Raw genomic sequence first — 26,511 nt, forward strand, 5'->3', positions numbered from 1 at the left:
ATTGATTGTATTGGCTATTTAAAATAAAGCGTACTGTTGAAGGCACTATGAGTTGTAGTTTTGTGAATTACTTTAAGACTGTTTATTAACAGATATTAAATGGATACAATGACTTAATGAAAGTGGCTCAGTGTGTGTTTCAGGCATTGATAATAAAGCTGAACCTGATGAAATCGTCCCCTAGTTGAAACCTTTCCTTGAAAACTCATCACCAAAATAAAAAATGTTTGTATCGTCTGTTGACAGAAGAAAATAACTAGAGGTGATATACTTTTTTAAATGAAAACGGTTCTGTAAATATATATATAATTAACATCTGCTTGAACTTGTCTGTCATGACTGAAATAGCTGGAAATACTTATAAATACTATTTCTATTCTCCGTTGTATACACGCCTTATGATATAGTAGTATAAACATGAACAAAGATAACACTCTCTGTTGCAATATGCGCATAATGTTTCTGTAGTTGTCTAGCAGCGTTTTCATAGAATCAAAATGGTTTTAAAATTTCCCATAAGTCACCCTCAATACCAGCTATGGAACAACAATCTCAATTTCTCAGTTTCATTTGTATGAAATTAACTTCAATGAGTGCCTTTGAATTCCTATAGTAAGCAGTGTTCTGTCATTTCAAATAGTGAAGAGATACATCTTTGGTTTCCAGGAGTAACATCAGATGTTAAAACATGCATTTAAATTATTTTTCATTATGCAAATAATAGTACTTTTCAACTGTGACGTACTGAAACAGCAGTGTAAGGGAAGAATCAGGATGGGTTTATATTTATTTATATGGTCCATGGCACAAATGATCTTTTATGATGATATCAAATTTACTTATGAAGATAACCTGCTTTTAGTGTATATACAGTTAGGAAGACTTTATTTTTTGTTATAGCTCCCGTTGCCCTCTAGTGTTCAGACAATCTATAGCACCCAACACGTTCATAGATGAAATTAGGGTCCTTTATACTTTCAGCAGATTCTCTTGTGATCTACAGATTAAACGATTGTGTACAATATATTTCAATTACCTGTGTGCAGCTGTCCATGGATATTTTGGCACATGTGAGTGTGATGAAGCGGTTATGATGCCACTAGTCATATACAGGCTCTATCATTACCTTTATGTTTAAGCATTTGCCTGAGGAAGATCAAATTTGGATTGAAACTTTGCAAAAAAAAGGAAGCTCTTATGTTTCCTTTGTATGTTAACAGACTACTCTATTCTGTTCATGTAGATCTCATCAATCTGCAGTGCAAGTGTTCATTAAATGTAGAACTTCCACTGCATTTCTTTCATGTTGGGAAAGTAACCATCTGGCTCCAGGCTGACGGCTGTTCTTCAGCGTTTGATCCAACATTCATTGACATCCACAAGGTCAGTTATGCAGCTGACAGCTTCCCACACCAGGACGCCTCGTTCACACCTGACTGTCCATGTGCATGTGTGTGTGTCTGTGGGTAGTTGTGTCTCTCTTGGTAACTTCATTTGGCTCATTGTTGAGATAGAGTTCTTGTATGATTAATCAGTAGAGAATAAATGAGAGAAACATTCATAAAGCATGCACACACACACACACACACACTGATAGTCGTCATTTTTATGTCATGGGTGAATTAGAAGTTGCATATTTGAATGCAAACTCTGACTTCTGCACCCTGCCTGCATAACAAAACAGAAGATAACTAATGAATGACGAGTTAAGAAAGTGTTATGCAAGTGATTTGACCGTTGTATGCAAACAATGTTGAGTATACAGTGGCAGTATGTGGGTTTAGCGGGACCCAGGGGGGCTGCAGGCAGCAGAAGTGTGATAGTGGAGGAGAAATGAGCAACTTTTTTCAGGTTAATATGTAATTTTGGTGGAGCCAAGCTTGATAGACGATTGGTTGGAGGGTAATGTATAGCCCAGGTATGACTTTTCATTCCATTTATCTGCTTCACTAGTCTGCAGAGGACGTCCACTGCTGAGAATCACAGGAGGAGCTGGACAACTATGGTTTGCATTTATGATTGGATGTCTTGCATTTGTAGTACATCTCTGCAGAATTGTATCACTGTGACAATAACTTCCCTCCCCAGGCACAAAGATGTCAGAGTCCATCTTTGTCTCCGTCCCCCAGGCTCAGTAACTGGAATCTGTCCCTGCAGAGTGAAAAAGTGCAGGGCCTGGCTGGTTACTGCACCCAGGGGCCGGGCTTCTCTCAAAAGGACCCATCACTTTCACTTCAAATACACTTCCCTGCTTTGAGATTTGCAATCGTCTGTGACTAAATGTGTTGCGGGTCCAAACAGCTGGAGAGAACGATTTGCCATGCTTTGGTTTTCTCTGCTGAGGTCCAGTAAGAGTTGTGCTAATCCTCTGCAGTAGAAGGAAAAACTGTAGTCATATCCAAAGTATTCAGAGATGAGTGCATGCTGCTCTAAAAATTGTTCTAAAAAATTATTCTGCTTGTACAAATGTGTATATTAATAACAGGTTTATACATTTGATATTCATCATTTTGAGTTGGTGTTTCAGGTCAGTCTGGTGCTTTCATATCTGTATCAGTACAAACTTAAAGGTGACGTGATGCCATTGTTTGAATGCAAGCGTAGAGCTTGTTTTCCTGCCTATCTTAGCAAAAAACAACAGATTTGGGACATGATTGATATGATACATACTGTATATATTTTCACTTCATTTGTATACAGCATACAGAAAAGAGTCACGATAAACACCTCAAAAAAATGTTTTAGGATACACATTTTCTGCTTAACATGCTGCAGATTGATGTCACCCTTCAGCTGAGAAACAGAATCACAACTATTTTGCTCTTGTGATTCATGACGGCTCGCATAGCCTCACCACAGCAAGCATTATCATGTTTGCCCATTAGCTGGAAGAAGAAGTTAGACTTAATCATGTGAGTGGGTCAAACTTGGTGCTCATGGTGGAGGCAAAAGCAAGCCTGCGTTCCAAATCTCATACTTTTTTACTTTTGGTACACACTGCAGCTGCCCTTCCAAAGTACGTACTGCTGCATGCAGCATGCACTCAATTGGGACATACTACTTCGTCTTAACATTGCACCTCGAACTTTAACCCCTTTTGGCTTATTTGTCAGCCGAGCAAATAATTGTGGGTCAGTATACCCAGAAAAGCATGTTGGCTTGCAAACTGCAAAATGCGACCGGACGCAGTAGGACGTCCTGGTATTTTTTTTGACATACTGCATTTGACACACGATATATTGGGACATACTAAATCTTTCTCTGGCATGCTGGCAAGTGAACAGAACAAGATCACAGGGCAAATGAGTAACCAGCACTCCTGTCTTTGAACATTGTCTTTTGTGAGACATTTTGTTTAAGTGCATATTCCTCTTAACTGTGCAGTGGCAAGTAATGCAAGAAGAGCAGAAACTGTGTGGGTGTTGTGCTGAGATTGAAGACCCATTGGCAGTTTCACCTTTACAAAGCAAAGGGAAACACATTTGCATATTATGTATGTCACCTGGTATACTGTGGGTGTTTGTGTATCCTTTAAGAGAGAGTAAATGTTCTTCTACTGTAGAATAAATGTTTTAAATGTCCTGAATCCGTGTTCCACATTGTGAAAACATCTTTTCACATTGTGCTCTCCACTGAGGTTTAACTCAAGACAACATGCTTTACACGCATGTGGGACAACAAAGTAATGTGATCACATGTGTGTGTAATGTTTTGAAAGATTCCAGAGAGGTCACTGCTATTATAAGACAACCACTGGCCCGGCACCTCACACCCTCAACACACCACATAAAACTCTTCACAGGAGCCAAGCGTCAGGTTCACATGGCGGAGTAATTCCGGTTACTTTGCCTCGGAGCTGTTGATTCGGGCGTAAATAATGTCCACAGTTTTCACACCGCAGCAGCTGGGGAGATTGTTTATTTGCAGTGGTTCCCTCTCTGGAGACTATTTAACCAGCTGTTGAACTCCGGGGGGCTAAAGATAAAACTTCACACCAGGCTGCTCATGTGTGGCTGTGCCTTCTGTTTTACACAAAATAAAAGAGATCTTTTAAAAGTTGCCTTACATTAGCACACTTTGACCAAAACATGAATAAACTACTTCCAGCTACCTTTTGATCTGCAAACTAAAAGAGGAGATTTCAAAATAAATAGTAGCTGTAATTTGAATTTTGGCTTGTGAGCAAATAATGATAATGCCCCAGATTATATATATATATATATATATATATATACACCCTGGAAGGTGTAAAGTTGAACTGCAAAAATGTGTCTTAAAGTCTGCAATAAAATATTTTATGTTGCTCATTATGTTTCAACCAAAGTGTCATATTTTCACACATCAACTAGCTGCAAGCTAACAAACTGGGCGTGTCTCTTTAAATAGCCTGGGGTGGTTTCCTCTGAGGAATGTGTGCTCTGGAGAGTGAAAGTGTTTTGCATTTTTGTCTCATTGCGGTTTGGTCCCAAAAAAAAAATAAAAAATAAATAAATAAAAAGGGTGACACCCCTGATGCTCCCCCTCTTTAAATTCAGTCGGAGGTCAGTTTGTGAGCCGCTGGTGTCAGAGCGGCAGAATGTCTTAGTATTGAAATCAACGTTAACTCACACTTCTAACACTCCCAAAACTACAATTGTTTATTCTGGATTTTCCTTCATGTAGAAATACTTTGTACACATTTACATGTTGAATTTGAGACAGACTAGTGTGAGTTTGCAAACAAACTATAAACACTCGAGAGCTGTCGCATATATCTAATTTACAGTTCTACTATCAGAAGGCCTGGCATTACTAGATATGTTTCAGCTAGAACACACGGAGGGGGAAGTTCATCAATATTTATGAAGTGTGTGCCATAAATACATCAACAACAAGCTTGTCTTCATGAAATGCTAAGAAAAGAATTTTAAAAAAGTAAACGCGGAGATCAGTCATCCCTTTAAATGTTCAGTCACTGCACATTCAGGTCTGTGCTCAGAATCTACTGTCCCACTTCTCTAACAATAGAGATCCAGGTCAACGTGCGGTGGAAACGTCCAGCATCGGTGGCTCATGCCTGTCCGGAAAGCTCTCTGTGCTTTAGCTCTGCCCGCCTCATCCCTGATACCGGCAGGGCTGAGGGACCTGCTGGCTGCATGGGAGGAGGGGTTCTGGGCGTCTTATTCATAAAAGGCCCTGGCCTAAATTGGGCCTTCACAACCGGTCTAAAAATAACAGAGAGAGCAGGAGAAAGAGAGAGACGGTGTCTGTGCTCGCGTGCACACAAGCTGTGCGCAGAGTGAAGAAAAGTAGCACACCTCCTGTATGGGAATTCTGTGTGTGTGTGTGTGTGTGTGTGTGTGGGTTTGAGAAAGGACTCAGTACATTGCGTCCTCGTATACGTCCGTCCGCAGGCAGAAGAGGATCCCGCCACCCAGCATGAAGATGGTGGCTCCCCAGCCGAGCCCGTAGCCCCAGTTGAACTCGTGATAGGTCTGGAGAACTGTTCCATCGATGAACTTGATCGGGTAGAGGACCAGAGCGCAGGACTGCAGAACCACTAGAACCAAAAGAGTCAAGCATACTGTTACCAACACTACCAGACACACACTTATGTTATAACATAGTACAACTGTACAACCACCATCAGTACACCTTGTACTACTACTACTACTACTAGAGAATAATTTACTTTTACCAGATGTTTTATTGCATTTGGGTCCTTTCTGCACCTGTTTCACTCATCATTCTGGTGCTGCTACTGCAAATATTTCTGCTTTTTCTTTCTCTACATGTTCTTTATCCATTAAAATGTCAAACTCTCCTTTTCTTCTTTCCAACTCCTTCACTGCCTTTGTCCAACTCTGGATTTAACGGTTCTTTTTTCAAGATGAATCCTTCTTTTGAACTATTCTATGTATTCTTTCTGACTCCGCTAGTTTCACACCTAAACAAGAAGTAAGTTAAGTCCATAACAATACACTATTCAAGTATATAATATATGATGTTGGTGGCTTTGCTCCTGTAAAAACACAGATCTGACAGCTAACGAGGCTGCTGAAAAGGCAGAAATGTGACCGTGTCTGGTTTTTAAGAAAAAGAGGCTGAAGGATAAAGGAGGGAAGGTTTCTCTGTGTCTGCAAACCGAGAGTCACTGAAGGCAACAAGAGAATGGTTATGTAAAGTGATTAACTTCTTCAAGTCCGTGCTTCTGCTGCTTCATCTCATAAAAATAAGCTGAAATAAGCCTCAGTATCAACCCTCCTCGCTGTAGAACGATTTAAATACATAACGAACTTTATTCCCGTGATGCTAATAAAATAATCGTTTATAAAACAGTCAAATTGTAAAATACATTTAGCCAAGGTGCATTTTGTTGAAAGCTTAAAATTAATTTCTTTAGCCCTGCTTAATGGAGGACCAAAAAGTGATTTAACAGGTTGAGATCAAATGAAGTGCAATAACTAGTTATAGGATGTGGTTTTTCATCAATCATATTTCTATTTCTCATCCAGTCTGACATCTCCATAAAAGATGAAAACATCAAGAGAAACTCTCTTTGTGTGACACTCTTCCTTGTGGGTTTCTTGCTCTTCTGAAGTGGCCTGTCTTTTGTCCCCGACAATGACTCAACCAGCACATTTCTGCACTCAAAAGTAAATCATGTGCATTCCCTTTACTCTGACATGAAGTGGAACCATTTTTCAAAGAATTATCATTCTTCTGACCTTGACATCACTGAAGGAAAATGACTTTAATGCCTTCATCATCGTGATTAATTTCCCCCTTAAATCATCCAGGCCCATGAGCTACCGGGGGTAAATGCGTCATTATGAGAGGACGTGCATGTGCGCCATAAAAGGCGCATTGTGGTCTACTCTCACAGCAGCTACCTTAGCTCCCTTTAGTGCATGCTAGGTGACTCTTGAGGAAGGGACTTTGTGTGACCGCAACTGCGCCTTTCCTTCCTACAGGACGAAGTAGAGGGGGGCGTACAGGAGGGACGACGGCAGCTCAAGAATGCGGCGTTGTGTTGATGGAGCCCAGACGGAGCGCGCTGCCCGCTGGGGTCATATTTCTGGACAGAAAATAAATACCACACAGCCACGGGCCTGCCAAGGGGCATTTAACAGAGTCCAACTGCTTCTGCTCTGCTAAAGACCGTGTGCCTGTAAGGAGACCTTATTCTCGAAAGGCTCTTAAAGCAATTACACACAGGAAAGGATAACACTGCCTTCCCACGCTTTTCAGTAAATGGCTAACAGTCGAAGGCACAGCCGTTGAGCACACACTGGTCCTTTGTGACTGATGGGTTCAGAGACGGAACTAGAAAAGAATCCCTTGTATTGCCCCTCCAAAGTTAGATTAAACATTTGTCTACAGCGTTTGAGAACGTTATATTTTATTATCCATCTGATCCGCTTGTTCCAGACATTGAGTCTAATCTATAGGGCTGTTCAAGACCAAAGAAATTCTCTGTCAACTAATCGACAGATCTGTAAAATAGAGTTTTTCCACAAGGAATTCCACAAATGCACCACGTTAAATCTTGTGTTTACCAGGATTGTGCTTATACGTTTCTTGGAAATAATTATGAAATAAATAAATAAATAAATCTTAGTTGACAAAGAACAAAACGACCAATTAGTCTGCTATTCTACTAAGAGGGGGCAGCACTAAATACATCTATGAAATGGGCCACATCAAATGGAAATTGATTCTATTTGTATTGACACATTTGGTATAAACAGAAATCTTAGGAACTTAATATCTTTCCACACACCATGGGTTTGAAACTATTTGTGGGAAATACACTAATTCACTTGCCGAGAGTAAGATGCTCTCCAATGTCTGTATGAAGCTACAGACAGCAGCATGTTAGCTTAGCGTAATACAAGTACTGGAAACGGGGGACACAGCTAGCGTGGCTCTGTCCAAAGGCAACGGACTTCACCTACCAGCACCTCTAAAGCTCACCAATAAACAAGCTATATCTTGTTTCCGTCAATGCAAAAACCAAAACTAGCTCTTCCCCCTATGCTCCCAGTCTTTATGCTAAGCTAAGCTAACCAGCTGCTGGCCGTGGCTTCATTTCGAATGGACGGATATGAGAGTGGAATAAATCTTTTCATTTCCAGAAGCTCTCACCAAGAAAGCAAGTAAGTGTGGAATTTCCAAAATGTCAAAACTATTCCTTTAAGTTTAGTCCACGGGCAAGACGTAAAAATGCAGCAGGGACACACGTTATTTATGATGCATGACAGAATGTCTGTTTCTTAGATAATCTAATTTGATTTTTCCGATCTGGAACTGGGCATGAGATCAGTAGCGGTAAGTGGTCAGAGCTTCATCACTGCAGAAACTGAACACAGGTTATGAGACAGTTATTGCAACGCCTGCGTAGCATATGGAACAATGTGTCTTGACTGCTTTGGTTTTAATTATACGTTTCATAAATAGATCCTCCCTCAGCAGTGTCAAAGGACCATCTCACAAAGCCTGCAGTCCAAACATGAGGCGGTGCTGGGTGAAGAGGTTTTGTTTCTTCCCCCTCAGTGACTTCACTTCTGTGGCAAGTCTGCAAATTCTGCGGCTGCTTTTTCTTTTTTCCCCTCGGCTCATGATCCAGCAGCTCCCTAGACCACGCCACAGAAGGAATGAGCTCAACCAACAGGCCTCTTTCAGCTGCTTCTTTCCTTCTGCACCCTTCTACTTGAACAATAAACCCCTGTCTATATGGAAATTGTTGTGGTATACGTGCCGTCTATCGCTTTCCGAAATGTGCATGATGTGTGGGAACAGTGGATAAACATTCATACAGGGCGGACACACATGTGAATGATTCAAAACTTTTGACGGGGGAAACTAATAGAAAGGAAGACGAAAGACGTACCTGCAGTGAAGAGCAACACGGCCACGGTGTGGTAGTGGCGCCTGTGTGTCCCCCTGCAGAGGGAAATCAGGGCCACCAGAAAGGCCAGGAGAGTTGCCACAGCACCGGCAACCAGCAGCACCAGGGTGGCAATCTGCCAGTCTGCAGGACGAGACACACGCAGGTTAGAGGGCAGCAACAAAAGCTTCACTCTCAGGCGCGGCACTGTTGAATTGAACCGCTGTGTTGACAAACACAAAGCAAGAGCTAATCCACACAGAGTGGAGCGAGTGAAGCAGAACGGACTCAGGGCCTGCACGAGGGACGGGAACCTGATCAGTAACTCTGTGGTCACATTAATGGGATCAAACAAACAAAATGTACACGTTAACACAAATAATTATAGATTTAGAGGTTTCCAGTTTGTACTTCAAACTCTCATCAACAGCTGATAACTTGAAGATGAAGATATTGAAACCACAGCTGCATCCTTTTGGAATACTGTCAGTAATCATCTCCTTGGAGTTTCAGCTTGTGGCTGCCGGATGTCGGGTTTTTAACAGCACCATTTTTCTGTTTCTGTTCCAAACAAACTCCAGTCGCTCCTGGGGGAAAAGTTAAACCCATCACTTCCCCCCCCGAGTCAAATTTGTAATCCTCGGAGAGACTTACTAGGTTGTTAATGCGGCACATTTGAAAAGCCTTTCTGAACTGAGCTTCTATTCAGTAAACCAGAAATGTATTCAGACATGCTTTTACATTCCTGCCTGCATTGTGTTTTTCCATCTTTGATGTCACACTTGTCGGTGCCGAGAAGACGGTAACACTCGACTCAAAAGGGAGAATTTACATTTGATGAACAATCTTCTCTTTCCTCGCAGCTCCTGCTTTTATTGACGTCAGGATGGTAAAAATGTACTTTTCCCAAATGGCACATCTGAACTCGATTTGATTCAACCACAGGAAAAAACAATTCTAACATCTTTCCTCCATTATGTGGTTATGTGGTTCTGGTTTTGTCTATAAAAAAAACAAAAAAAACCCTAAAAGAATATTTGACAGTGCACTCACATCACAAGTGTATAGAGGCTGTGAGTTATTACACTGTTTTTATCCGCATTATTCTAGTCGCTTGCCATTTATCGTGTCCGCCCCGATTACGTCACTCCGAAGACAGACTGAAATTCAAGAATCTTGGGATATGAGAAAGTGTGCATAATAAATCAGCTTTGCCTTTTGGTGAACTGCCCCTTTAACCTCAACCCGCCCCTCCACTGTTGCTTTTAATGAGCTCTGCAGACACTCAAAGCAACAAACCCGCCTCCCATTCACCCCAACACATTCCACAATATCAGAGAGCGGTCAGCCACCCCAAAGCTGTTTCACTCCTCGCTGTGCATGTTTGATGGTGGTTAAAACAAGAGAGTCACTCGGGCCTCTTAAATAAATTAACAGCTAAAATCTAGAATTGGCAACAAATGTTTAAAAAAGTTCAATAAATCTATATTTGATTTTATGTGGTTTGCACTTTAGTCTTTTTACTCTCTACTACTAATCCACTGCTGTATGGAGACACAGCTCCAGCCTACTGTAACAGCCACCAGCCAAATGCTGGTAAATGTGGTGCATTTAATGAGGATTGTCTCCCCTGGTGGGGAAAGGAACGGGGCTGGAGGCATAAACACTCCATTCATGTGGCTTCTCTGCTTGACAAAAGGCAACCTGGTGGGTGCAGGCCTGGTGAGGTGGATGATGGGGAAGATGCTGAATGCGTCTCTTAAAAACAAAAACAAAAAACACTCATCTCCTTCTGGTGGTTGGAGTGGGTTAACTCTGTGTGCCGTAGGGTGTTATGCTTCTACACTGCATGTGATCCGTTTTCTGTTATTTCTAACATGGAAACTGATGTTACTAGAAATAGTAATAAAGCATCAATGTAACTAATCAACTTTTAAATAGGACTCTGATTCACCAGCCACCCCCCCTTTTGTTAACTTATTTACCATTCATAATAACTCTGAAAACACCCTGACAATTGAACCACCAGCATAGTCATTAAATTCAAACTTATTCTTGCTTGTGAATGAGTCACACGTTGCTGTAGGAGCTGAGCATCACAGTGTGTTTGACACCACGTCACTGCTCTGGTATGAACAGAGGAAAAAAAGCACCAGCAGCACTAGAAACCCCTGATCAGCTGCTGCTGAGAGAACAACAAGGCAACCATAACAAACTATTCATTGAGGGTGTCTACAGTTCAACAAACATTCCTCTTTGTTTATGTCAAACATAGTGAAGTGCAGCCCTAATAACAGACCACTGGTAACATGCTATGGTTTAAAACCACCCAGTTACTGTTTAATTCACAAAATCTGAGTTTTCCCAAAAAAAAAACTTCTTTAAATTACTACAACCTTGAGATCGCAGCTTTTTTTTCTTCACAATGTCTGGTTATTCTCTCTCCAACAACAACACCAGGGACAAACACCAATAAACAAACCCCAAATAAACCAAAAGGTGCCAACACAAACACCGACTCCTACCAGATGTGAGGGTGGAGAAGCAGCTCCACTGAGCCTCCTCCGTCGGATCCCGTGCCGCGGACTGGGAGCAGGACTCCCACAGGGACAGGGAGAAGTGGTCCGCGGTGACCCAGGCTGGGCTCAGCAGAGCCACCACGTCCAAACACAGCGCCAGGAAGACGCACAGCAGAGCGATCAGCTTGAAGGGCCGGAACACAAACACCTCGTTCACAGACATCTTCTCACGACACGGTACACCGCCTGCAGGTCAATCACACTGGGAACGAGCTCGCTGGAGGTCCGCGTGCGTCTTCAACCCACCATAGCCTTCACTGCTTTGTGTGTAGTGTGTGCGTGTGTGTCCAGATGGAAAAGTTTAACGGGAGACATCCGGTTGGATTGGGTTTTCAAAATAATCGCACTTCTGTTTGGGATGTACGTGATAATCACTTCTGAGATTATCTGAGAAATGTTTTATTCTTGTGGCTATCCTCTTCCATAACACACATCACGTGCCAGTCTTTTTTATTCTTATTTTTATTTATACCAACTTAAGCTTGTGTGGTTTTATCTGACTGCCAAAAATAAACATATAAAATATAAAATATCCAAAAGAACACAAAAACATCGGTTAATTTTACTCCTTTTTTACAATCAATTGCTGTTTCATATTATTTAAAAATATGTTGTTTTCAAAACAGGAGCAACTAAACACTAGCCTACACAAATCAAGAATTATTTCAACCCAATCCCAAATTATGGGAAATTAAAATTAAATTTGTAAATCAAAATTTACTATAAGAGGACATTGGCTGAATGTCAGAGGTCCCAACCTTAAAGGGAAGAAAGACGCATTATAAAGCATACACTTTCAATTCATGAAACTTAATAGATGTGCTATTTGAGTAAATTGCTCAGAAGAGAAAAGCAGTCCTGCTGTACCACGTCTCAATTGCTGTTCTTTTATTTTGAAAGCCAAATTGAGGAAACTAGACTTGTTTTCACCTTCTGGAGGCAGCGTCATCTTTTCACTAAGTTTAAGGCAGTCAAAAGAAAGTGATTCCAAGAGTATGGATTCAACAGAGCTGTTCACACACACACACACACACACACACACATGCAGCTTTGTAAGAAGGTGAGGTGATTTAAAAGCAGAGAGGACAGACATTAGTAAACATCAACACCGCAGCAGCAACAATAGAAGGATAAGGACATTAAATGCCCTTTAATTTATTATATAAATGCATGTTTTCTCCCCCTCAGACTCAAAGGTACCCAAAACCTTTGTGATACATATTATCCAAATGTATCAAAATTGATTGAAAAACAAACTTTCAAATCAAACAGACTCATTATGTTAATATTAATTTCCTTCTTTCTCAGTTTAGAGAATAATGTAGTGTGGGATTTAAAGGGCTAGTACATATTCTTTGATATAATATTGATAGCTCTCTGGTGGTGGTGCTGAGACATTAGCTCAGTCTTCTGTGGACAGAGAATAAGTCGTACCATAGGGTGTCAGAAAAACTGAACCATCCCTTTAGTGTCATTGTCTAAAAACAGAGTTGGAGTCAATGTTGTACTGTGGTAACAGTCCAGCAGATGGCAGACATGTGACATTCTGGATGCTAGAACCCACATTATTTCTGCTGCTACTGCTTTTCACCACAAATGCACCACACCTTGAATAATTATTAGTAGCAGATGACATTTTATGGGCAGTAGCAGCTGCAGCATTTATACGGACATATTGACCACAAAAGACATGAATAATCCAGTGCTTGCTGAAAACTGTGGTGCCATAATAAGAATAGAGCTGTCTGTTAGCTTCCTGGATTTTTCTTTTAATCCTGTTTTGGCTTCTTCACACAGCCAGTGTGTGGGCCGAGCCCACTGATATTTTTATTTACTTCTTTTGATAAATAACCCTTTGATCCAAGCTCAAACATATGATGAGTTTAATATCTCTCACAAGCAGCCACAGAACACCTAATAAATCCTCAAAATGAAATGACAAGTATGTCATTAGACTAGATTTGTCTCCAATATTGTATAATCTTCATTCAGGGCATATGTTTTCATATATCTTCTGGAGAAATAAATAACGTATGAATTCTAAAGCAAGACAACAACAACAACAATGGAGGACGTTTTTTTAGTGGAAGTATTTCTCTCTAATATATGTGATGGAAACTCTTCACAAGCAGCTAGTAAACTCAGGAAATAGTGACATGTTTAAAGTTCTGGATTTCAGTGATCTTATTAAAAACACGAGCAAAGTTCAGCAAATGTGGATAATCAGATGGAAGTCACACAATCCAAATCTTATACCTATGATCACTTAGGTTCCAGAGAAGTTAACCTATATCTTTATGGTAAGACTGTCTGTCTAACATGGTGAGCTTATCAACTTTTTGTTTTATGTGATTGCAGTCAGTTACCCATCCTCTCCTTGGTTTCTCAGAGTGGAGATGATAGAACGTCCTGTTTGCCAAATCCAGTGAGATTTGTCAAGATTAAAGGAACATTTATCAGCATAAGTATAACACCATCTCTTCTAGATGTGCTTGTGTGACCTTCTTCACACGTTTTTGGTTGAGTGATTTATTGACCAGCTGTCATGCGTCTGTCTCGTGATGATAACACGCTAATGAGCAGCAACCAGTTTACTGTATGTGGGCCATTGTTTTTTCTAAATTCATCTGCTTCCTTCCTTATTAAGTATGGAAAATATGTATTGTATAGTTGCAAGTTTTGTTGATTTTTTGTGGTATATTTGTTTTTCTTTTTTTTTTACCAATGAGCTTATTTACCTGTGGCCTGTTCTGGGAGATTAATGTTGTGTTGAGGTTCATGTTTCTGTAGATACCTGTCTTTTTCCTTTCTTCTTAATTTTTCTAACTTAATAAATACATACTACAAATAGAAATACACAATTACTGGTGCTATAAAACCCCTCTGTTTGTGTGTGTAAGAGGAACTATCCTAGCATTTGTGTAGCAATCAGACATTAATTCAGTAACTGATTCATATAAAAACATAATGGATTTTGAGTTAAAGCTATTCAGTTCTGAGCATTTTCTCTCTAAATAAAGTTATCAAGTGTAAAGTACAAACAAAGCAGATTTGCGTGCTTTGAATTGCACCTCTGCTGCCTTCTTGCCCAGTGTATTTTAATTCTACCCCTCTCATTGATTAGAGGTTTTCAGTGTGTCTGACATAATGAGAGTTGGAGACTAATGCCACCCTTCTCAGTCCTAATGGTGCTGCCAGGCTGCCAGCAGGCCATCTGAGAATCTAGTATTAGGCGTATCCACGGACAGAGCATTGCTCATTTCTTTTAAATGCCCCTCCTCCCCGACAGAACAGGCAGAGCGCTCTGTCATCCTCCTCCAAAAGCCCCTCATTAGAAAATCTGCCGAGCAGACAAAGCTACTTGAGACGGCACAATGGTGACTCCCCGCATGGTGATCTGAAAGAGCATAAAGGGAATCCGGGTCATGTTTTACTTTTATTTGATCCTCTCTTCCTAATTCTGAGTTATCCACTAAGCCACCCACCTACAAACCTTCTGTTTAGTTTCATCCACCATGTTTTTAAATATTCAGATGATGTTTTTCAGTCTCCAACATGCCGACACGGGGACTCACGTTTTCTCTGTGATGAAGAGCATAGAAGACGAAAGTACACAAAAGTCAACAAACGTGACGATGACACACATCTGTGATTCACCATACATCATGGTGGTGATGATGATGGTGATGAAGGACATATTGGGTTTCTGAGAAAGAAAAAGCTTCTTCACCAACTACTCATCAGATGACGTCATCGTCTGTTGCTCATCACAGTCTTCTTGGAGTGGCTGCAGCTGATTAGGCTCAGAATAAGCCTCTCAAGGCTTTTCCGGCTGTGAGTAAGCTTCCATGGAAACCGATGAGGCCTTGTTTAATGATGCCGACATTACTACAGAGGTCTGTCCTGCTCAGCATCCTCTCTTTACCGTAACAAGAACATCACACCGTCACGAGTCATGCCGTGGTCAGACTGTGTGAACAGATGTATCTACTTAAAAAGAAAAAAACATGCTCTCATTCCAACTTGTCACATACTGACGCTTTGTCAGACAGACTTAGCGTCACTTTTGTCCCCTTTCGGTGAGTATTTCAAGTCAGTCCAGCATACAAGTGCATCTCAGAGCAGCTGAGGTTTGAAGTGCCTTGCTCAAGGTCATGTTGACTGATAGCGTTGAAGGAGGCGACAGCGCGTCTCCTTCGTTTCCTGCGCCCTGATTTAGCAGCTTGCCAGGGGATTTAAAACTGATAGCTTTCTAGTTTCCAGTCTATCCTCAAGACTACTGCGGCTGCGGTGACTCTGCAAAAATGCTGAGGCGGGTTATAGGAAGGGCAGCGATAGATTCATTTGGACTGCTGAGATGGAGGCTTTCTGATGGCATCATCATCATCACCATCACCGTCTCATCATTTCGTGATTTCAACTTACAACAAGTTGGAAGAGACATCAATCAGGGTCATGAATATAATTAAGATGCTGTTTTTTTGTCTCTTCATCAGATTACATGTTTTAAGTGAGACCATCTCAAGAGTTTGATATTGTGGACAACAACAGATGGAGTCACATTGTGTGTCAGAACAACAAAGAACAAAGGCATTTTCCAGGGACTCTACTACCTCAGATACAGAATGATAAATATGGGTTTAATTTGTGTTGAGGGGAGACACATGCAAATCCTAACTTTTCATGCACTTGTCAATTTTGAGATTTGGGGCTATTTTGCTCTCATAGGGGCTTGTTCATATATCATTCTGATTCATAGAACATTGTATTCATAAAAACATTCTCAGAAAACTTGTGCAAAACAGGGCAAGTTTTATGGGGATATATATTAGATTCTTTTTTTTACCCGGTTCACTGAATCATACAATAAAAGACTCCAGTGTTTGTGTTGTAAATGCAAAGCTCTGCTTGGCTTCACAGTCCCTCTGCAGTCCCACTGTGTTCCTGGATGTCCACCTGTCTCTCAGTGGTTGGACCACTCTGGGCCTGTCTGCCAGCTTGCGGACATCTGTTTACTTCCTCCTCCATCAGTCGTCATGGTTGCAACCGCCCCCCACAATCGCCACCAGACCCCTCCCCTCGCCTCCCGTCGCCGTCCGGCCTTCTCCACCCCTCTCTCGTGTTTCCCCCAGACACCAGCTGTGAACCACTTATGCTTATCCTGCAGTCCACCTCATTCAGCCTTGTCATATCGACGGCCAGCACAGCACTCTTTCTGTCCTTTGCTGTTTGGTCTGACACACAAACACTTTATTCAAATATGCACACCGAAGCTGGCTTTATAAAAAAAAAAAAATTAGGTATCTTAATGAATACATCCATTGTATCTGTTTACTACACGGCAGGAAATGGCCTCCAGACCTACAACACACGTGATCCTTCTAACTTGTAACATTAAAAATGTACATGTAGTTCACTTCTAGCACATTATTTATCATGTGCCTGTTTCACTGGGAACTCTGGTTGACCTGACCAGCATGACGTAAGCTGCAGGCTATAAATCTGTTGTTAGGTTCAGTACATTCAATTTTAAGAGCTGTCCATTAGTCATACTAACAGGAAGGACAAGCTTCTCCATCATAATGCATCAAGTCGTAACATTTCAGAGGCAGAAATTAAATAATTGTCTGTTATTGCGGGGCTCTTTATTTTACAGGAATGATGCATGAAAGCAGGTTTAGGTCATTTTTTTTTTATTGACTTGAATAATTTCAGCACTTCAGAACTTTAATTCGTTGGCATTAGTCTTTAAAGTGCCTGAATGAACTTCTTATTCTTTTCACATTAGGCATGAATACATGTGTACGTATACAGTATGCATACTGTGCATCTGAAAACCCAGGATTGATTAAACTTATGTGGATGGCATGTTAGTCAAAGACACAGTCAGAGAACTGCTTCTGATGTGTTATATGAAGAGTTTTATAGGGAAACAAGGAATTATGTGACCAGATTTGGAAAGTCGATGAGTACCTGTTCACTTGTGGCATGAAATACAGTGTGAAAAAAGAACCAGCCAAATGTCCAAATCTGCTCCTCCTGTGCCTCTAACCTGATAAACTCCTGCATTGGCACTTTCTTGGCTCTCCCCTGTGTCTGAAAGCAGGCAGTGGACAGCAGCCCTTGGGGAGCTCACTGAGGGAGGTGCGGAGCAGCCAGTGATCAGAGTGAATTAGAGTTATGCGTGACATGCAAAGGAGAGGCTCCAGAATGTGACAACAGCTGAGTTTTAAAGTGAAGCTTTTCCGCCTGAGGGGAGAGGAATAGACGACAAAGAGAGCGTGGCCTGCTGTGAAAAGAGTCAACTCCTTTTGTTGGCTTTCTAAAAACAGAGACCTCAGACCTGTTATGCATTGGTCCTCTCGTTTAAAGCGGTGGGCCACTCGGTGATGTCTTTGGCATCAAAGCAGAGCAATTAATGAATGCGACGGTATGAATCATCTTTGCTGGCCTTAATCCCAGCCTTTGTTAATATCCTCACACCCTCAGCAGGTGAATTATCATGTGAAACTAGATAATGGACAGAAAAGAGACGTACTTCCCAAATGTCTTCTTATGTTTTTGTGCTGTTATATTGTGGAGAGGAAATGATCAAAAAGGGTATAAAGAAGGCAACCTTCAAGTCCAGAAAACCAGTGCTTACATAAACTGTCCTTATGTGCATTAATATAACTAAAAAGAATAGATTGCACCGTTGAACACTTGCTTATTGCCATTATCTTTATGTATCTATATATTAAAAACCTTTTCCTGTCCAGCTGGTCGGGACTCATTTATTTAACTTTCATCTTCCGTTTTAAAGTCAGTGTGCACACATTAGACCAAAGAAACTTTATCGAACTTTATACATTTGTATTGTGGCCCAGTTTTGAGGCCCAGTACTGTTCAAGGAATATCACAACAATGGAGTTCATTTGTATGGGGATTTCTTGCCACACTTTAGCCTGTTGGGAATATCATGTGACGCCTCTGAAACTCTACATCTCACCTTTCCTGGATGTATGTTACTGCCAATGGAGTCGACACGGTGCCGACAGAGCTGTCACAAAGCCTTTTTATTCAAGTCGGTTACATAGCCACGAGGTTGAGACCAGTTTACGTCCAAAAGCTTGTGATTTAATAAGAAATAATGACCAATGTGGGCTGTACAATGACATGGTGTTTTGGTTTCTGCAGTTTGACAGTTTCTTTTCCCTGCGTGATATCTTTAAAGGAACAACACAGCCTTATCCACACAGTAAACATATGCATCTAAAATACTAACTGTGTATAAGTTCATGCAAAATCAACCACAAACATTTGTTCTATTGGCCTTTAGGGATCGGCTGTCATTCCCATCAGCAGATATTTTATTATTACTGTCATAATTCAGTGCAAACATGTAAAATCACTTCTTGGAAAGTAGAATACAATGACTTTTTTCCCCCTTTGATGTACTTTTCTTTTGAAGCCGTGTGACATATTTTCAGACTACAGTGCAGGTGCTCTGTCAAAAGCAAAAGTAGGAAAGTAGGCTGAATGTGTCGCACAGAACGTGAGCGATCTTATGTTTAGTCACAAACAGACAAAAACATTGTTTTTCATGCAATACTCTTTCCAGGTCCAATACTGTTTATATTTTGAAGGTTTTTGCGGAGGGGTTTGCTCATATGCAGAGCCTGATTTATAGAACATGTTATTCCTAAAACATGGCGAAAATGTTTAAGAGAATTATCTGAATTATGGAGTGATACAAAGATGTACTCTATAAAAACCTTTGACTCTAATCTTTCAACCAAATGAAACAAGAACTTTGAACCTAACTTTATCCAATGTTCAGATTTATGTTATGGAAATGCATCAGCACATATTTAATAAGAGAATGGCTCATTTGCATATCCAGACATGAAATTCAAGAAATCTTGTAATCAAATAAATGTTCCCTTATATAAGTTATCAACTGTGGAAGTTTCATGGTGATATCTATTAGATTTTTTTTTTTCCTGTTCACCTGGCACAAGATCCAAGATTAGGAGCATTTAGATTGCCTCTCAATGGCTCTCAACATGTCGACAGGGAGCCGGCGACGCTTTATTATGAATAACACTGCCTTCTTGGCGAGACCTAGCTGGTTGAGGCAGAGACGATTGGTTAAGGTTAGACATTGACCTTGTGTAGTTAGGGTCATTATGTGCCCGGGGGCTCACAGCTGAAATAAGATGCGAACAGTGCTAACAGTGCAAACTACGGCACGCTCAAATGCGCAAACATGCACTAAAAGCACATGCGGCCGGTTGAGCTATGTCGACAGAGTAAGCAAAGCTTGGATAAGAACTGACACGGAGAGAGCTAGAGACTTCATTCCGTGCTCAGGCAGAAATTACTGCACTATATATTTACATAGCAAATAGTTGTTTGCCGGTATCTTATGTTCAGAATGCTAAATACAGCTCATTAAGGAGTTAAAACATGGTTCCCTGGCTGATAATGAAACAGTCAGAAAAAGGGAAGTAAAGCACTGTTAGGCATTATCTTCTTTTATCTTCCACCAACAAAGAGCTCCACCAGACCAAAGCATCAAACTGTGGTTTTTGTCAAAGGGACTCAGCTGATTGCACTGGACACACACAGAAAGCCACAACCTTGTAATCTGGAGCTTAATCCAAGAGAAGAAAATGCTCTTTTAACTTTTTGACAGAAAGTAGAAGTGCCCACACCCAAATATCAGGAGATCTCTAATAAATAGGGTATCTCATCTTTCATCCAGAACTTTTTATTGTTATTATTATTTTTTTATTCACTGCATGTCCATGTACCTTTTTGTGAGGCTGATGTGAGCTCCACCCCAGCCCCACTCTGACTGGTACCTACAGCATTTCCACGGTGGGCGGGTCCAGGGGCTCGTTGGCTTTAGGACCCAGTGGCTCCTCCAGCGAGGCGGTCTCGGCTCTCACACTGAAGCAGACAAAGGCGAGGGGAGAGACGGCGTGCCGCTATCCTGCAGCATCGACTCTACACGTTCACTCACACTCCCCCCCCTCCCCACCACCACCACCACCACCACCCGAGCACACACTCCCTTCTCTCCGCAAGCAGCGACGCAGGTGAGTCCGCTACTGGGTGATGGGATTATCCGCAGACTTTTACTTGTTAAAGGAGAAATTAAATTGGCACAGTTTAATTTTGAAGTGGGTGAGTTGAGATGACATCGCAGGTACTTGCGCGTGGAATGAATGGTTTTAGGTGTTCAGATTTGTGCAGGTGGATTGTGAGTAGGTGTGCGCACAACCAACCCCCCCCCCCCCTTTTTTTTTTTTTTTCTCCTAAAGAAAAACTTGCATTTTCTGCAGCTGCTCTCTGCCATGTGGCCGCATGATAAATGAGAAGTGTGGCATCAGGAAACTTTTTTTTTTTTTATTTATTTTTTTTATTCCTTCCTTTTGCGACTGTGATTTTAAACTGGCTGTGCTGTGGCGTGGTGTCCTTTTGTGGATTTGATCACTGTGTGTAGATTAGCTCTGGATGAAGAGGACTGGAGAGTCATAATGTGGTTGTCAGGAGTGTGTAGTCACCGGGCTGTGTTGTGTGGGCGGCTCAGCCAAGGAGCACACAAGCAGCCAAATATATCAGTGATTCCACACCATGTTGCTGCAATGCTGTTTAATGCTCAGCCTTTAGCTTGGAGGGGGGTGCATTCATTTTTTCTGTGTGATTTGTATTCATCTATTAAGATGGAAGCCTGTGGTGTATCAATCAACCACAAAGAGAGATGACGTAAAGCTACATGTCATCTACTTTAACACTGAAAAGCTGTGATAGTAGTGTACCATTATTGCTTATAAGATGCACTTTTTGGACTCCTGCTGGAGAATGAGCCGACCACTCCTCCTGCAGCAGCAGCAGTGATGGTGATGTCACTCTGAAGGAAAGGCCCCCTGGTTGAGACAATGGACTGTCCTAGTTGATGCTCCATTGGGAAGGGTCACTGTTAGCTCAGCCCGTTAGTGCAGCAGATGGGCTCGAAACCTGGCCTTTGTCAGCTGAGGAGCCCCCCAGAAGTCCCACCCCTGTCAGCGTGCCTGTCATAAAAAAAAAAAACCCAAGTCAGCAGCACAGCCATGGGGTTAGCATGGACTGCAGGGCCCCGCCACATGGATGGGTGGTGGCAGCATGTTTCTTACTATTCTATTTTAATGGCCGCTGTTTGTCCACCATATGCACCACGCAGGGCATTAAACCATGGAGGACGATAAAGGATTAGAAACGGGACAAATTAGCATTATTAGACGTTGTTTCCTTCATTGGTTTAGAATGGGTGGAATGAAAAGGGTGAAAATGTTTTTTACTTGTTAATATGTTGAATGTTTATTAGAAGTAGAGCTGTGTGTTTAAGATCAACATCAAAATAAGACGATAGTGTGTCGTTCAAAGCTGAGGCTGCAGATAACAACTATTTTCCTTATTGATTAATCTGAAGATTTTCTCTATGAAGTGATCAGTCAATACATTAGCTTCCAATAAAGTGTCCAATGTGAAATCTTAATGTCTGTATTTTGTCTGACCGCCTGTCAAAAAGAACCTTTAAATATATTCAAGTTTACATTGAAACGGAGAAAAGAAACCAGCCCTTCAGATTGGTGAAGCTGGAATCCGAGAACGGTTCCCATTTTTTGCTGGAGAAATGACTGAAACGATTGATTATAGATTAGATCATAGTTGTCAACTAATCTCTTGTCTGTCAGCTAATTGATTTATCTGCTAATCATTTCAGTTCTATTCAAAGAAACAGGGTTTTGCTGTTATGCGTCAGACAAAACACTTCAGACATGTGAAAGAAGAAGTGAAAAGACTTTCATACGTTTGTAAAGGCGCAACAAAAGCCTGTAAATTCACATTATAATTCCAGTCAAAGCCGATAAATGATAATAGTGCAAAATTTCCCACCTCTGCCTAGAAGCCCTTTGCTGAGGATTTGGTGGAAAATTGCTACAAAATGGTGCATGATTTCTTTCCAAGCCAAATTGTGATGTCAGGTCTTGAACATCATCAAGGAGGAACACATGACTTAAAGCAGCCTAAAAGACTTACAATGTATGTGTAGTTAACAAGCCAGTCAGAGATGACATGAGTTCAAACACCGGTGACCTCATAGTCAATAGAGTCAAGTCCTGTAAGCCGATTACGACCTGGAGGAGAAACGAGTGACATGCGTGACACCTTTGCCTTATTCTGGCATTTTTGTGGAGGATTTCAAAGTCTTTGTTGTCTGCGCAGAGCAACACTGGGTCCAAAGAATATGCCTGCAAACTACTAAACAGATATACATAAAAGATAAAGATGTCATCACTCTTAAAATGAAAAAGAGTTCATTGACACTGTGATCATGTCGATAGCTTTAAACTACACAGATATCTTCCTCTTTCATGTGGGTGGGTGTAAGTGTTTTTATGGGTGTGTATCAGTGTTCACTATATGAAAGGTACGGTTCAATGAGTTTCTGTGGCTTTTGAGGACTGGGTTGCGGTCATGAGGTGCAGGTGGGAGGTTAACAGGAAGAGACCAGTCTTTTTCCATGGAAAAAAAGGCCAGTCCGTCTCATAGCATAAGTGGTTTATTGTTGGTTGGCTGAACAGATGCATCTTTTGCATAATTTCTGGGAAGCCAGAAGAGCTGGATCTCCGGTAACATTCAAATCCCCACTATTTTGGGACAAATAACAAGAGTTGACAGTTTCCTTCAAATGAAGAAAGCTTTGAATTTGGTCTAATGTTGCGACATGAATTTGCGTAGAAATCCACGAGTAACGGATATACTGACTTACTGTCACACCAAACCCATATATGTATTATACACAGCTCAAAGAATCCATTATTTTTACTGACGTACATTATCACAAGACTTAGATATGTGATATTGTACACATAGCTTTGCCGAACATGCTTCACCAAATGCATTTACATTAAACTGAACACATCGGCAGAATATTAACAGCTGGACACATTAACAGCAAAGAAATGGACAAATTCCTCCTCTAATGTGATAAGAACACATCCTGACATGAGTGATCTGAGCAGATCAACTCACAACTCAGAAATTAAATAATATTGTTTATGGTTATCTGTTGGCTCCTGGAGATTTTGTAGAAAGGTCTCAAATGATTTATTGAAGACTTATTTAAGAACCGTACCCTTGAGCTTTATTAATAAGCCATGTGATTCATTTGATCAAAGTAAGACAACCGCTCACAGGTGTATGTGGGCGCCGCAATACAGAAGAGACGTATCCTGTGGGCTACATGCTTCACAAAACGGTTTAGCCAGAGCAGAGTAACAATAAATCCACCTTAACGTACAATTTCTTTTCAGTTTAATATCATTTTTTACTTGATTTTGTTCATCAAATCTTTGCCATTGGGGAAACCTAACTGTGTGCCATGTAGTTGGTCAGACATCTTAATCTCCATCTGTTTATAATCCTATTTTCCTACCCGACAAAATCTACATTTAAATCCCATGTTGAGTGAAAACTGACTCAAACATGCCGTTAAAAGGATTTATCTCTATTGACATCAGAATTGCCACAGGAGGCCCATTGGATCATCTGTAAAGATTCATTTTTAGTGTGAATTTTAATATGTGAGGGATTACGGTGCCGTAATATTCAGCAAAGTAGTAGTTCAATGACTCAAACTTTGTATTGATGCTAAATAATAAAGCCACATGTACACAGTGTTCTTTGAAGTGGTCAGGATGTGTCATCAATCACTACTTTTAATACAGACTCATTTGTCTGGAGCCCTTAAGACCAGCATTCAATAGCAGTCCTTAAAATGATTCGTGGTTTGATTCATTGTCCGCCTGTATGCATCAGATGAAACCATTATCATTGTTGTAGGTTTGTAGAATTTGAAGTAAAATGAAAATGTCCGTCTTTGTACTAGAAACTCATAGTAGGGCTCTTAATAAATTGACTAATTGGAGCTCTTAATTGACTTAAGATTTCTTTATTCAATTAGTCTCTTTAAAGATTTAAAGTGGTGCTTTTGTATGAGTCCTTGTGGAGAATCTGAGTTTTCCAGATCTGTTGATGAAAGTCGACAAAATCGTGTGAATGCGAGTCGACTCTGGATTTCTTTGGTTGAGGACGGCCCTAACTCATGATGAATAATGACAGGAGACGTAAGCACCAAATCACTTTGTGTTTACTTCAGTACAAATGGATTCAAGAGTCAAGTTCCCCTTGTGTTACGGTGAAGTCATCCAGGATGAGATGAAGTAATGTTTGTGGTCACTGATGGTAGAAATGATCCTAATATACTAGAGGACATTAGACTAATTAGACTTGGTGTGAGTAATTGGTCACTTTATCCATAGCTTGTTTGGGCAATTTTGTTGGACCAAGCCAATATAGTAAATCACAATTTTGTGTTATTACTGCAGCATTTTACTTTACAATGCATTGTTTTCCTTCTTTTCCCCAGACTCTCCGGAGCTGGTCCCCACCACCACCACACATCTGTCACAACCATCTCAACCTAAGTCATCATGGAGCTAGACTTTGGACACTTTGACGAGCGAGACAAGGCATCCCGTAACCCTCGCGGCGGGCGCCTGAATGGACTTCCCAGCCCTACCCACAGCGCCCACTGCAGCTTCTACCGCACCCGCACTCTGCAGGCCCTCACCAATGAGAAGAAGGCCAAAAAGGTGCGCTTCTACCGCAACGGAGACCGCTACTTCAAGGGCATCGTGTATGCTGTGGCCAACGACCGGTTCCGCACCTTTGACGCGCTCCTGGCCGACCTCACGCGCTCTCTTTCTGACCACATCAACTTGCCGCAAGGTGTCCGCTTCATCTTCACTATTGATGGCATGACCAAGATCGGCTCAATGGATGAGCTAGAGGAAGGTAAGCCTATCTGGTGGGATGCACCGGGCACTTATTATATCTGATTTACTGAGATGAGGGATCATTTGGATCGGGGTTTTCTTGCTCTGCAGTTTCAAGTCGGTTTCTGTGCTGAGAAGATTTAAAGCATAACATTTCCAGTTTGGAGATTAGGAGTCTTATGTTTTCGGTCTAGACTCCTGTAATCTCCTCATATGATGTGTGGTCTTCTAATCTGAGTGGTTGCTTTGGGGCAGTCGAGTGACATGGTCCACCTCTCTTAACTTTTTGCACATCGTATATTTTGTTAGGCTATTAAGAGGAAACCTATATGAGAATTTCTTTAAAAACTAAAATCATGCCTTGTTTGAACTAAACAGCCACATTTGCAAAACACAACCCGTTACTCTTATGAGATTGTATTTCATGAGTCTATCCTTCATAGATTTCTTGAACCTGCTGTTAAAGCTGAAAGCAGATCTTCTATGTTGGCCTTCATTGGACTCGGTTTTTGGGCGTTTAGCTTTAGACTCTGGCAGGGGTTCATACTGAGCCGTAAAGCCAGCTCTCTACGGCTCAGCGTGGGGTAAATGGTTCATTAACAGACGACATTAGCATCAAATTGATTAAAGAAACCTCCAGTCACAATTTTTGTGTTTTTACTGTCAAGCGTCTCCTTATAAACAGTGGGTGGAAATCCCAATTAAAACTACAAAGTGAAAAGAAAGGAGTTGGTTGTTGTCTATATTTGGTATCGGAAGTAATTTACATGCGTACATATTTATGTTGCCAAAGATGATTTAAAATCCTGTTTTGGTTATGGAATAAAATCTTTGTATGGCACCAGACAAGATGATCCATGCATCTGCCTGCCTGAGGAAAGTCATATTTCAGTGCAACCTTTGCCTAGATGCAGCAACATACATTTTTAGATCAACAACCATCAATCAGATGTTTCTCAAGAATAATTCATAACACGAGAGTTTAAGCCCTGGTCCACTTTATTGAATCGTTCTAAAGAAGTGGGGTGAGGTGGACTTGGGGTAAAGTTGGAAGAAAAGCTGCAGCGTAATTTGTTCAAAATGAGATCAACATCTCTGCTCCTTGAGCTCCTTAGGAAAGATAGGTGTGTGTGTGTGTGTGTGTGTGTGTGTGTGTGTGTGTGTGTGTGTGTGTGTGTGTGTGTGTGTGTGTGTG

The 26,511-nt window shown here is 41.2% G+C and overlaps 2 protein-coding genes across 2 annotated transcripts in view; one reads left to right on the forward strand and one right to left on the reverse strand.

The window, feature by feature from the left end:
- Positions 1 to 4,613: 4,613 nt before the first annotated feature.
- Positions 4,614 to 11,734, reverse strand: LOC116395323 (transmembrane protein 47-like). The gene is made up of 3 exons (XM_031869119.1): positions 11,395 to 11,734; positions 8,873 to 9,013; positions 4,614 to 5,539 (listed from the first exon to the last, which is right to left on the reverse strand). Exons 1-3 carry the CDS (start codon positions 11,609 to 11,611, stop codon positions 5,358 to 5,360), a joined length of 540 nt encoding a protein of 179 aa, XP_031724979.1. The 5' UTR covers positions 11,612 to 11,734; the 3' UTR covers positions 4,614 to 5,357.
- An 8,650-nt stretch (positions 11,735 to 20,384) lies between these two features.
- The window catches only part of LOC116395434 (neuronal migration protein doublecortin), a 25,302-nt gene continuing 19,175 nt past the window's right edge, over positions 20,385 to 26,511 (forward strand). The window contains exons 1-2 of the mRNA XM_031869331.1: positions 20,385 to 20,531; positions 24,908 to 25,335. Coding sequence (XP_031725191.1) covers positions 24,972 to 25,335 — 364 coding nt within the window. The 5' untranslated portion in view covers positions 20,385 to 20,531; positions 24,908 to 24,971. The remainder of the gene's footprint in view (positions 20,532 to 24,907; positions 25,336 to 26,511) is intronic.

This window comes from Anarrhichthys ocellatus, unplaced genomic scaffold (genome assembly GCF_004355925.1).
Source record: "Anarrhichthys ocellatus isolate YVR2014 unplaced genomic scaffold, GSC_Weel_1.0 scaffold46, whole genome shotgun sequence".
Classification (NCBI taxonomy): Eukaryota; Metazoa; Chordata; class Actinopteri; order Perciformes; family Anarhichadidae; genus Anarrhichthys; species Anarrhichthys ocellatus.

Excerpts from the sequence above, each read along its gene's own strand:
- LOC116395323 (XM_031869119.1), bottom strand. The coding sequence starts at position 11,611 with ATGTCTGTGAACGAGGTGTTTGTGTTCCGGCCCTTCAAGCTGATCGCT. Across the intron at positions 9,014-11,394 it reads CTTCTCCACCCTCACATCTG|ACTGGCAGATTGCCACCCTG; the intron begins GTAGGAGTCGGT and ends CTCGTCCTGCAG. Across the intron at positions 5,540-8,872 it reads CGTGTTGCTCTTCACTGCAG|TGGTTCTGCAGTCCTGCGCT; the intron begins GTACGTCTTTCG and ends TTTTGGTTCTAG.